At 36.4% G+C, this 13,088-nt stretch overlaps 1 protein-coding gene across 1 annotated transcript in view; it reads right to left on the reverse strand.

The window, feature by feature from the left end:
- TBC1D31 (TBC1 domain family member 31) overlaps positions 1 to 13,088 on the reverse strand; it is a 96,757-nt gene that overhangs the window by 40,999 nt on the left and 42,670 nt on the right. The window contains exons 5-8 of the mRNA XM_023518133.1: positions 6,760 to 6,911; positions 3,773 to 3,932; positions 656 to 856; positions 235 to 408 (exon numbers count right to left, since the gene is read on the reverse strand). Of these exons, the coding sequence (XP_023373901.1) occupies positions 235 to 408; positions 656 to 856; positions 3,773 to 3,932; positions 6,760 to 6,911 (687 nt within the window). The remainder of the gene's footprint in view (positions 1 to 234; positions 409 to 655; positions 857 to 3,772; positions 3,933 to 6,759; positions 6,912 to 13,088) is intronic.

Consider the following 13,088-nt stretch of genomic DNA (forward strand, 5'->3'; position numbering starts at 1 on the left):
TCGCTTGAGCCCAGGAGTTGGAGGTTGCTGTGAGCGTGATGCCATGGCACTCTACCCAGGGGGATAGCTTGAGGCTCCGTCTCAAAAAAAATTTTAAGTGGCATACTGTTCTTCTCTTCACATAATATTCCTTTAATTCCCAAGAGAGAGAAGAGTAATGATGGCTTAGAAATTACAAGACTTGTCTATAGAAGAATCATGACAAAGAAAAGCTTAATTATCATACATTCTTACCTCTTTACTTTCAAAATGACTGGCCAGGCGTTGTTTTAATATTTTAGTTTTTATTTTGCTTTCCCTGGATTTTGCTGGCTGTACTCTTCCTGACGTTACCTTCATTTTAAGATCAACAGAATTCAGTTTATTCTTGGGAAGATCTTCAATCACTTTCACCAAAGGAGGAGGTGGCTATAAGGATAGACAAATAATAATATGTATAAATAATATACATATTTCAATGAATATCCTTAGAAAATAGACCCGTTAATATATGATTTTAAAATTTGATTAATTTAAGAACATGCTTTAATATGTATAATTACTCTTTAATGTTCTTCTTGTAAATAAAATGTCTAAGAATGTTTTCTGGTTGACTAATAAATCAAAGCAAATTTCTGCCAAATTCCTTTGAGGATGTTGATTACATATCAGATACCTTATTTATTTCTTGTGTTAAAGCCTGGACTGAATATATATTTAGACTTCCATTTTCCATAATAGATGCAATGTACCGTCCATGTGGGCTAATTGCTGAGGAGCTAATTCCTTCATCTAGGCTCCCAATTTCAAAGAGAACTTTACAAGTCTCTATATTGACAAATCTCATAATACCGTCTTGACTTAAAACTCCAAGAACCTAAGAGAGAGAGAAACAATCAGTTCCTAAAAGCATCTGAAAATCAAATGACTGAAAGTTGAACTATACGCACATATATACAAACACGTATGTATGTATGCATGTATGTTTTTACATATATATTTTACATTTTTTTTTGAGGATGGCAGCTGGAGGTTTTATTGTCAGTAACCATTATATATTTTATGAATAAAATCATGAATTATGGCTCCTATGTTGATTTGCCCTGTTTAGGTCTAGATGAAAAAGTAATGGAAATGTGACTTAAGAATCTTCTCTTTGCCAGAGTAGTCCACATCCACTAATGATGCACACGATGGACAGAGATTAGACAGTGCTATGGTTTGAATATGTGCCCCCCAAAGCATATGTTGGAAACTTAATCCTCAATGCAACCGTGTTGGTGAGTGGAACCTAACGAGAGGTGGTGAGGCCATGAAGGGTCTGCCCCGGTGAGTGGATTGATGCCATTATTGCAAGAGTAGGTTTGATACAAAAAGATAAATTCAGCCCCCTCTTGATTATCTGAACCCCTGTGCTACCTGCTCCATGCCTATGTGATGCCCTCTCCCATGTTATGACACAGCAAGGAAGTCCTCAGCAGATGCCAGCTCCCTGATGTTGGACTCCTAGACTCCATAACTGTGAGAAATAAACTTGTGCTGTTTACAGATTACACAGTCTGTGGTATTTATTCTGTTATAGGAGCACAGTGCAGACTAAGACAGATCGTTCCACACTGGCAGAAGTAAGGAGGGTAGACTAATTGTCTTCCTTTACCATGCCCACAGTTTAATCAGCGCTAACCTCAGCCCTGCTGCCCCCACACAAACCTGTGACACCCCATGAGGCATCCCACTGTCTGCCTGCTTTCACTTTTTTTAACTAACATTTGTGGAGTAGACAGAGTTTGTTAGTGACAAAGAGTAGTTCAAAGGTAGGAGGGAAACTAGTCTTTTAAGGGAAGAAAAGTTAAAACTCAAATAATTTGAGAAATTTGGAACATAATAAAAAAGGTTAAGCAAATAAATCCCTCTGCTGCCTTGCCTAAGCACCAGTTCTCTGCCCAGGGCCAACGGCTGCTAAGTGGTGTCACCGTGTGATTACTTCAAATGCTGCTGTCACTTGTATGCAAAAGGCCTTGAAAGGCAGTTTGGAGGCGATGATAAAACATGTTCTTCTGTTGGTTGGCTTGTAGGATATAACCCCCTCATTTGCAGATGATGCAATCCCTGTGGAGGGCAGTCTGACAAGATCTACCTAAATTACAGATGTCCACAAGCTTTATGCCACTATTTCAACTCTGGAATTTTATCCTACAAGTAGGATGTGAAATGACATTTGCAAAAAGTTACTCACTGCATGACACTTATAACAAAACAACTACAAATAGGTTAAGAGCCCCATAATAGAGGATTGGTTGGAAAGAACTGTGAAACACAACGCAACTGTAAAAAGGAAGAAATTCTATATTAATACGTAGGACAATGTGCAAATTAAGGAAAAATAAAAGGCACATGGCTGTATAAAGTAGTAGGAAAAACATAATACTATATAGAACAACATTGGTTATGGGGGAAGAGTTGAATAACTAGACAAATGGGAAAGAGGAGTTAGAGACTGGGTATTGTATACTCTATATGTTTTCAATCATGTGAATGTATTAGCTATTAAAAACTTGAGTAAAATCGATATAATGCTACACACATATTAAGTATGTATACATATATGCAGAAAACATATCAAGTTGGTTAAAGTGCAAGATTTGTGACAGTCAATTTAAAATAAGACCAGGTGCGGTGGCTCACGCCTCTAATTCTATAGTACTCAGGGAGGCTGAGGTGAGTGGATTGCCTGAGCTCAGGAGTTCAAGACCAGCAGGAGGAAGAACAAGACCCTGTCTCTAAAAAATAGCTGGGCTTTGGGGTGGGTGCCTATAATCTCAGCTACTTGGAGGCTAAGGCAAGAGCACTGCAGAAGCCCAAGAGTTTGAGGTTGCTGTGAGCTATAATGCCACAGCACTCTATGAGGGTGATAAAGTGACACTTTGTCTCAGACAAACAAACAAATAAACAAGAAAGTTGGGACAGGCCATGGTAGCTCATGCCTATAAACTCAGCAGTTTGGGAGGCTGAAGCAGGAGAATTACTTGAGGTTAGAAGTTCAAGACCAACCTGGGCAATATAGCAAGACCCCTGTCTTTACAAAAAATAAAAAAAAATCAGCCACGTATGGTGGCACACACCTATAACCCTAACTACTCTGGAGGCTGAGGCAGGAAGATCACTTGGGCCTAGGGGTTCAAGGCTGCAGTGAGTTATGTTTGTACCACTGTACTTTAGCCAGGATGACACAGTGAGACACTGTCTCTAAAAAATAAAACATCTAAAAAACAAAAAAAAAAGGAAGTTAGGGTTTGACTTATTAACTCTTAAAAAAGTGGGAGGAAATGGGGAAGAAGTACTCTGTAAACTAAGTAAAGTTGCAAATAAAACACGTTTCACAGTGAGGCAACCAGTTATGGTAAATAAAAAGTAAAATGAAATGAGAAAACTTTATTTATACTGCTACTTTCAATACTTACAATTAAAAATTACTCAGTGTTTCTAAGTGTTAGTATTATAATCTGCAAAATGGGAAGAATACCTTTCCTGCTCAAAGAATTAAGGATTAAATAAAAAATTACATGCTAAAGCACCCTGAAACCATAAACCAAAACTTAAAGTTATCAACTTTATAAAAAGGGTAAACTGTCAGGAATACAAAGAATGTAAGATTTCAAAATTTTTTTCAATTCTAAATTGTTTCACTAAAATATTTGTAATTTCAAATTCATGTTAATAGGGTGTTAAGTCAAATAAGTAAGAAATGGATATAATTTTTCTCAAAAAGTACAACTCACTATATGTTACTAACCTGGTTAGAACCAGCATCAAAACTGTCAGGAAGAAATTCCAGTTGGCGAATGGCTCGAACTTTAGTAGGCATCTGGATAATTCTCAAGAGCTGGGTAGCTTCCAGGCACCACAAATGCAGATGATTTGATTTGCCTCCAGCAGCTAGGATTCGGCCATCTCTACATAACAATATGGTGAGCAAGTAAAACTACTTGAATTATTTACAGCAGCTATTCAGCAGAACCTGTGATGACAGAAATATCTATGGCGTCCAGTATGGTTACCACTAGCCGCATGCGATTATTGCGCACTTGAAATGTGGCCAGTGCCCCTGAGGACATTACTTTCAAATTCTATTTAATTTTTACCAATTTAAATAGTCACATGGTTGGCTCAAGTTTATGGTTTATATATTTTTTATCTATTGTGTTAAGGCCCCAGCTTAACAAACATTTATTTGATGACTTGGAGGTTTTCTGCATAACATTCATACCTTACAGTATAATCTCAAAGTTACTTACTCCTATCCAAATGTCTATACTTTACGTACAGTATTGGTAGTGCATTGCAACACGAAAAAACAGAACTGTGACATTTTTCTTGCAAAAAGAAAGCTAGTCAATGTTTATAAGGTACAAAAAGAATAAACTATTGACTTGTAAGGCTATTGCTCGTTTATTCAACAAGGACTTGTAAAGTGTCCATGATAAGCCAGATACCATTGCAGAAGCCAGGGGCACAGTAGTGAGCAAGTCGGGTGAGACTGCACCAGTCAGCTAATCCAGCTCTTAGGATATTTTCAGTCCAGAGGAAGGTATACAAACAAATAAGTGAACTTGATCCCAAATGGTGATAAGTTCTATAGAGAACGAGAAAATGAGATGATGAAGGCGGAGAAAGGAGGAAAATCTGCTACCTAAATGACGTGAACAGACCAGTCATGGAATAATTTGGAGGAAGAATTCTATGCTGGTCAGTATTCCATACTGGGCAATACAGGAGTGTGCAAAAATAAATAAGGTTAGTCTAAGGAAAAATGAGAAGCCACCTCAAGTGTGCTGGAGCAGAGTGAGGGGTTAGGAAGTAGGATGAAGAGAGAGGGAAACCAGGTGACAGAGGCCTCAGAGGAGCCCGGGGGTGTCCCAGAGAGGGATGACAGCTCAGAGGGATAAACAGGAAAGTGACATGACCTAACTTCATGATTTATAAAGACTATCTGTGTGGATACTGACTTTAGGAAATGAGATTGAGAGCAGGGAGACCAAATAAGAAACTATCCTAATAGTCTGAGAGAAACTAGGGTAGCTTGGATTATGGCCATACTCAGAAATGGACAGAAAAATTAACCAATTAAATACATAGTGAAGTAGAATTGATGGGATTTTCTGATGACTTACAAGGAGAGGTTAAAAGAAGAGATTTTCTAACTCTTTCTTCTGAATAGGCCTAGAAACAGTGATAAGCCCAGTCCCAATGAGTTCCCCTAACATCCATAGTAGGGTCCTAAAATACCATCTCCCACTAAAACCCAGAGTCTAGAGAAATGGCTGATTCCAGGCTTGGGGCAGGAAATATACAAGATAAAGGTGGGATGTCCTGTCATATAAGAAAGCATGACGACTATCACAGACAACTGGAATTGTAGAAAAAAGAGGATTCAAAAGCCATGCTGAAGAGGATCCCACTGGTCAAAAATGCAAGAACTAGAGCATTACTAAGAATAATAAGTGCAATGTATTAAAACATGTCAGCTATGCTAAATCCCTGAGTCTACAAAGATTAAAAAAATTCACTGGCCCCTTCGAAAAATGCTAATAAACCAATATATTACTTTGAAAACTGGTTAAGAAAAAGGGGTAAAATCAAGCATTTATCTTGCCTTTCCCTTACAAACATACATGAAAGTAACCAAAGGGTCAATGAGAGGAAATATCTTTCTGTAGGTTTCTAGTTAATAAATGAAGGAATGATAGTTAGAATAGCACCATTCTGCTAACTTCTAAGGCACTACTAGCTCTAGGTACTGGTCAGCAACGGTAATTAACACCACAAGAGGCCCAGGGGCTCACACCTGTAATCCTAGCATTCTGGGAGGCTGTGGTGGGAGGGAGGATCATTGGAGATGGGGAGTTCGGATCAACCTGAGCAACAGCAAGATCCTGTCTCTACAAAAAATAGAAAATTACAAAAATAGATAGGCCCATATGGGGTTGTACACCAGCTATTTGGGAGGCTGAGCTAGACTCTGTCTCAAAAAACAAAACAAAACAAAGCAAAGCAAAACAAAACAATCCAATGACAACAACAAAAACCAGCCAAAAAACCCCAAACACAAACCCATCATCAGTGTTCTCTATACTGCTCCTGAGGAATGTACACAAACCACCTGTTGTGGCTTCTTGTCCTTGAATCAGCCTCCCGTTTTCAGGAAATACAGTGGAGAGGGAATGCACAGAGGACAGAGGACCATGTTAAACACTGCCACATGAACACAAAGAGCAAAAGCCAGAATATCGAAAACGCTACCGGAGAAACAACCAGCTCTTTAACAAATAAACTACAAGGAAATTTGAACAATGACTAGATATGGGACAATATTAAAATCCTACTTGTTAAAAATGTGATAACAACCTTATGGTTGTTTCAGTAAGGGTCCCTACTTTCAGAGATACACACTGAAATATCTGTGAATGAAATGGCATGCTTAGGCTTTGTTTCCAAGCAACGCAGCGCAGAAGTAGGTAGTTACAGTTCAAAACAGGAGGAGATCAAAACATTCACTGACGATTATTGCAGCTGATGAGAGTACTTAGAGAAATTTTCATTTCTCTATTTCTGTTTTCTTTATACAATAAAGTAAAAATATAGTCTGTAGGCCCTATCTAAATCTGAAGAAAACTTTTCCTCACATGACGAGCAGATACTGAATGAAAAATAAATGAAAAATTATAATTTTTCCCGGGAAATTAAACTTTAAAATTCCCCATGTCTTACAATGCACATTACCTGGTTACTGCAAAAACTTTGTATAATATACTAGAGCTTTCAGGTGGAGGTGGCAACTGATATTTGCAAAACAGCGTATCGCATTCCCAAGCGAAGACGGAATTATCTTTAAAACAGCTGAGGATGGTATTACTTAAGGGTAGAAAGAAAACCTAAAGAGGGATAGAAAAGGTTAATTTCAAATTACTAAAGTAGACAATTTTTATTTATCTAAATTATCTTAAACTGGAGAAAAATACATTAACGGTGTATGTGAGGAATACTGATATATCATAAATTAATATAAACTAACAAGAAATACTAAACTTTCAAATAAAACTTAGGTAACTTTAATAATGACCAGGCACTTCAATGATTGGGTTAAGTCACAAAATTTGAAATAATAATTTAAAGTTTTTTTACCTTACATAAAAGATTCAAATGAAAATGAGATACCATTTTGAGTATTAAATTTGTTTCAAAATTAACATCCACATATACAAATTATATATACGTATATGCACACTAACATGTATTTATAAATTATATACTGATATCAATGCTATGTTAAACACTACCGATACATGTTAAAAATTACTAAATGTTGGTGAGAGCAGAGGGAAAGGGCATTGTTGTACATTGCCACTGGGAGTAAAAATTTGTTAAAAACACTGTACAACATGTCTCAACATTCTTCAAATAAATGTCTCTCCCAAATTAGTCAGTTTACATCTAAGAGTTAGTCCTTTGGGAATAAATGGCAAAGTATTTTAAGATAAATCATATATCAAGCATTCATTGTTAAGAGTAAACAAGCTGAAAATGCATATATTGATCACATTTTATTAGAGATTCACTTTTATTTAATAGACAACTGTGAGAAATTAATTGATAGCAAAGTTGAAAATGCCATCATTTTATTCTACTTTCCATTTTTTTATTATATAAACACTAAACAATGCTTCCATTTGATAATAGAAAAAAAAATTTTTTTTTTGGCCAGGGGCTGGGTTTGAACCTGCCACCTCCGGTATATGGAGCTGGTGCTCAACCCCTTTGAGCCAAAGGCGTCGCCTGATAATACAACATTTTAATTGAAACTGACCGATATTTCTCATAAAAGCTTCAATGGCTTCAAATATAATTTTGTACGTCATCTATACAAAATGTACATATATCACACTAATAATCTCTTCAGGATTAATGCCAGTAAGACACAATAAAAAATGCTGGGGGTGGCGCCTGTGGCTCAAAGGAGTAGGGCACTGGCCCCATATGCTTTAGGTGGCAGGTTCAAACCCAGCCCTGGCCAAAAACTGCAAAAAAAGGAAGAGAAAAAAAAATGCTAACTCATTACACATCAGATGCTGATAGATCAGGCAGGTGGCCGATCCAGCGCCTCACTTTTGTCCTTGGCTTACTTTGTCAAAGATAACTTCTGACAGACCTTTTGCTAAGAGATTTACCGTGTTAGGGAGATTTATAATATGAAGGCCTTACAGAAGGAATTGGCGATGAATACATTTCAATCTATAATGAATACATTAAAAAAAGTCTCAAAACTGATGTCAAAATGTGACTTAAGAAAATTCTTATTATAATTAGCAGTCATTTTTCTGGAAAAGTAATAAAGTTTATTCCTACTGGGAGAAGCAAAAGCTTAAAAGTTAATGAGCATCAACTGCTATTTTAGGGGAATAGCTTTGATAGATTATTGCCTGCATGATTATTCATTACTAGATTTGTGATTTTAATTGCCAGATTTTAATGATTATGAAATTGTTCTTAATGAATCATGTCATTATTACTTAGCGTCATCTCTTGGGAAACACAAAAACCTCAGGAAAAACTCCAAAAACACTAACAAGATGTACTTATTGGGGGGGTCAATTTCAAGAATGGGGCTACAGTTTTTCCTTGTAGGTTATGAAAATCTTAAGCTTTCCAATTCATTTTAGGAAACACATGAATTTTTTTCAAGGACTAGTGAGTTCAGGACAGACAGATACAGTGGTTCATCTCCATAATCCCAGCTACTCAGGAGGCTGAAATAAGAGGGTTGCTTGAGACCAGAAGTTCAAGGCGGCAGTGAGCTATGACTATGCTACTGAACTCCAGCCTAGACCACAGAGATCCCATTTCAATGAATCATTAAAAATGTTTTAAAAAAGGAGTTCATACTAGCAAGTTAAGGCCAAATGTACAATTTAGTAAAAATTTTGTGAGTATCCTTTGTTTAAGTTCAGTAACATACTATTTATTAAATGTTTTCTGCTATCCATCACAAAGCCTTTTCTGGTACATATTGAACCACAGTAATCACAAATCCCAGGATTTTATTCTACAATCCCTAACTAAAGGGCTGAATATCCTACCTGCAAGCATCAACAAAAGAGTCGAGATTTACTAATTTGAGGAGGTACGATTAGTTTACCTGAGAAGCAGTCATAGTGTAACAGAATGGCTTTGGATAAAGATGGTTTTGTATTCACACTGCAACTCTTTTCTAAACTATCTGACATAGGACAAGTTACTTCATATTTCTAAATTTCAGTTTCTCCTCTTATGAAATGGGAAAATAGTATTTGCCTTTTGGGATTATTTTAGCTTAAAAATAGATTTATAGTAGGTACTCAACAACTGGTAACTACTACTATTAGTATTAATTACTGCTATTACTACATACAAAAATCAGTGTAAGGAAGTTAAGAGTGATAGATTCCTTAAAAACACTTTGAAATCAAAGACCATAGTTCCTTATCTGAAATTCTTGGGGTTTCAGAGTTTACAATTCAAATAATTTCAGAGTTTACAATTATTTCCAATTTTAGAAAGGTCATATAACACATACTCTATAACATTACAAACCTTTAAGGGACCTGGGGCAATACCCCATACTCAAATATATTAATATTTCAGCCTCATGTCAATTTAGTAGATTTTGTTGCCAAATGAATTGAGGTCAGATCACATTTTGCCACTGAGTTAACACTTTGGGGTTTTTTAAACTGTTAATAGTAGACTATGTACCTATATGATATAATTCAAAAGAAAAAGTTATCTCATAGCTTCCTAAGAACACATTTAATTGCACTGAGATAATCTTAGAGTCCTATAAAAACAACAATAATAGAAAAATAGCAGCAGCTACCACTTTACTAAGCACTTACTAAGCAACAAGCACTATGCCAAGTGCTTTGCATTGATTATTACAGTCAACACTAAAACCAAACCTGAATAGGTACTACAGATTGAGTATCCCCTATCTGAAATGGTTGGGACCAAAAGTATTTTGGATTATTTCAGAGTTTGAAATATTTGCATTGTCTCTAATTCAAAATATGAAATCCAAAATGCTCCAATGAGCATTTCCTTTGAGGATAATATTTAAGCATCATGCCAGTGCTCAAAACATTTTGAATTTCAGGCCAGGCATTGTGGTTCATCCTGCAATCCTAGCACTGTGGGAGGCCAGGAGGTCAAGAGGTCAAGACTAGCTTGGGCAACACAGTGAGATTCTCATCTCTACCAAAAAAAAAAAAAAAAAGCCACATGTACACCTGTAGGCCCAATTACTCAGGTGGCTGAGACAGGAGGATTGCTTGAGGCCAGGAGTTTGAGGTTACAGGGAGTTATGATCATACCACTGCACTTGAGCCCAGAATTTTGGATATTCAAGATACTATTTTCATCTTACACATAAGGTAAACAGCTTGTCTAAAATGTTTAACATGAATCTAATTAAATCTTCAGACTTAATTTCTAGTTTATAAGAAATGCAGAGAGAGGAAAACAAGTTAAGCAACAATTATGAAAAGACAAGACAAATCCAGAATGTGGGGCATTTGCCAAGACAATTGGCCTGGTCTTAATGTTACAGAAAAAAAAAGAGTGAGAGATAGTTTTAGATTTTAAAAGTTGTCATAAAATGAGCTCCCTACCAAAAGACCCAAGAATGTTACTTCAAGGATCTCATGTATAATCAAAATAAAGAAATACATTTCTATTTAAAATACAGAATCAGGCTGGGCATGTTGGCCCACAGCTGTAATCCTAGCACTCTGGGAGGCCGAGGCAGAAGACTCTGTAGCACTCAGGAGTTCAAGATCAGCCTGAGCAAGAGCAAGACCCTATTTCTACTAAAAATAGAAAAAATTAGTTGGGCATTAGGCAGTCACCTGTAGTCCCAGCTACTTGGGAGGATGAGGCAGGAGGATCACTTGAGCCCAGGAGTTTGAAGTTACAGTTAGCTAGGCTGACACCATGACACTCTAGCCTGGGCAAAAAGTGAGACTCTGTCTCAAAGAAACCCCCCAACAAACAAACAAACAAACATATACATATGTATACATATAAAAATCAGAATTTGGAATAAAAATTAAGTTTAGTAAAAATTGGTAAGAATTAACACGTTACTTTAAGATTATGTTACAGATATTTCCTATTTTCAACAGCATAAGGCAGGAGTGCTAATCATGTGGCCACCTCTCCTTTTTGTACAGCCCAGGAGTGAAGAATAGATTTCACATTTTTAAATGGTTACCATGGAGACAAAAGTGACTCCATATTGGGTGCTAATCTGCCATGCTGACTTCTGATTAACCCCAGTCCAGGAATGCCTCCTGATTTCTACTTTATTTACTGTCCCTAGCGTAAGAACATGTACTGACCATAAACTCTGCTCTAGATCAAAGCAACCTTGATGTTAGCACATGAATTATAGTCTGATGGGCCCAGCTCTTTCCACTGTGTCACTCTGCTTATCAGGCATGACGTGTGTAGCATTCCTGCCTGTTCTGGAGGCCTGCCTTCAACTCTTCCTCAAACTTCACATAACACTCCTTCCCTGTGGCACATGAGCCCTGAGTCTGGGGAGTAACAGTGCAGAGATGTGTGTTGCTGTTGCCCAAGACCACGCTTCTGCCTCTAAGTTTTCCAATAAATCTGATTTGTATGCTTTGTTCTTTGGTTTTTCTGCTTCTTCTGCTTTTGAGGGTTGCTTTGGGTATACAGCCCATTCATTCAATGTTTTCTCTTTTGAGATCAGATCTTGCCATATTGTCCAAGTTGGTTTCAAACTCTTGGGCTTAAGGGATCCTCCTACTTCAGCCTCCTGAGTAGCTGGGATTACAGGCATGAGCCACCACACCTGGCTTTAAATGGTTACATTTTAAATGATTATATAATTTTGTACTTGGCCTACAACGTCAAAAATATTTATTATCTGGTCCTTCAAGAAAAAGTTTGCTGGCAATTTATAGACTATGGTAGTCTATTATTTTAGAATAAACCTGTATGTATACATCACACCATACATACATTTTCTATGTTTAATTTTATTCCTATACTACTAACATTTGGAATCCTGTTTTTCAAACTAAAATGCCTAAATGATGAAGCAAGGTTAGCACTGGCAACTATCCAGTGTATACTTATTTTTATTTCACAGTACAAAAAACAGATGGTTTTTGTGTCAGTTTCGTAACTCTGTTTCCATTGTGGGTTCAACTCCCAACACTCTCTTCTTTGGAATTTAAAATTCAAAGTGTAAGTACCAAAGTAATTAAAGAAGAAAAGTCCTCCTAAGACATTTGGCTTAAATCCCTTATAAATAAGCTGGGTTTTATCTATTTTTAATTATTAAAGACACATTAAAGAACCTGGGATTCCATGAACATTATGAAAATGTTAAAATTTAAACATTAAATTTTTAGTTAAAACATTAAAATTTTGGTTGATGTGTATTGCTAGCTATACACATTAATAACCAAGAAATTTTTTTTTTTTTTTTTGGCCAAGACTGGGTTTAAACCCGCCACCTGCAGCATATGGGGCCAGTGCCCTACCCTTTTGAGCCACAGGCGCTGCCCCAATAGCCAAGAAATTAAAAACAATACTGCATGTATAATATAACCTAAAATAAAATAATTAATCACAAGGAAGACTCAGATGTTCCTAAAAACTGTATTTAGTTAATCAAATAGAAAAAAATAATTAAATCTTACAAGCAAGAGAAATGTGTTTTTTAAAAAAGGATGGTATATTTATATAATTGAATTCTAATCAGCAATAAGAATGAACTACTGATAAATACAAAATGTAAGAACATGGATGGATCTGAAAAACATGCTGAGTGAAAAATGCCTGACATCAACTATTACTGAACCGTTCTATTTACATCAAATTTTAGAACAGGCAAACTTAATATATGGTAGGAAAACTTCAGAATAGTGCTTGGTTAGGAAGGGATATAATGGAACTTTCCGGGACAATGGTAATGACAGGTCTGCACAGGTTACACAGGTGTAGGCATTTGTCAAACTTAAATGAATACTTTTTTTTTTTTTTTT

Source organism: Otolemur garnettii, unplaced genomic scaffold, assembly GCF_000181295.1.
Source record: "Otolemur garnettii isolate 467f Iridium unplaced genomic scaffold, OtoGar3 scaffold00004, whole genome shotgun sequence".
Classification (NCBI taxonomy): domain Eukaryota; kingdom Metazoa; phylum Chordata; class Mammalia; order Primates; family Galagidae; genus Otolemur; species Otolemur garnettii.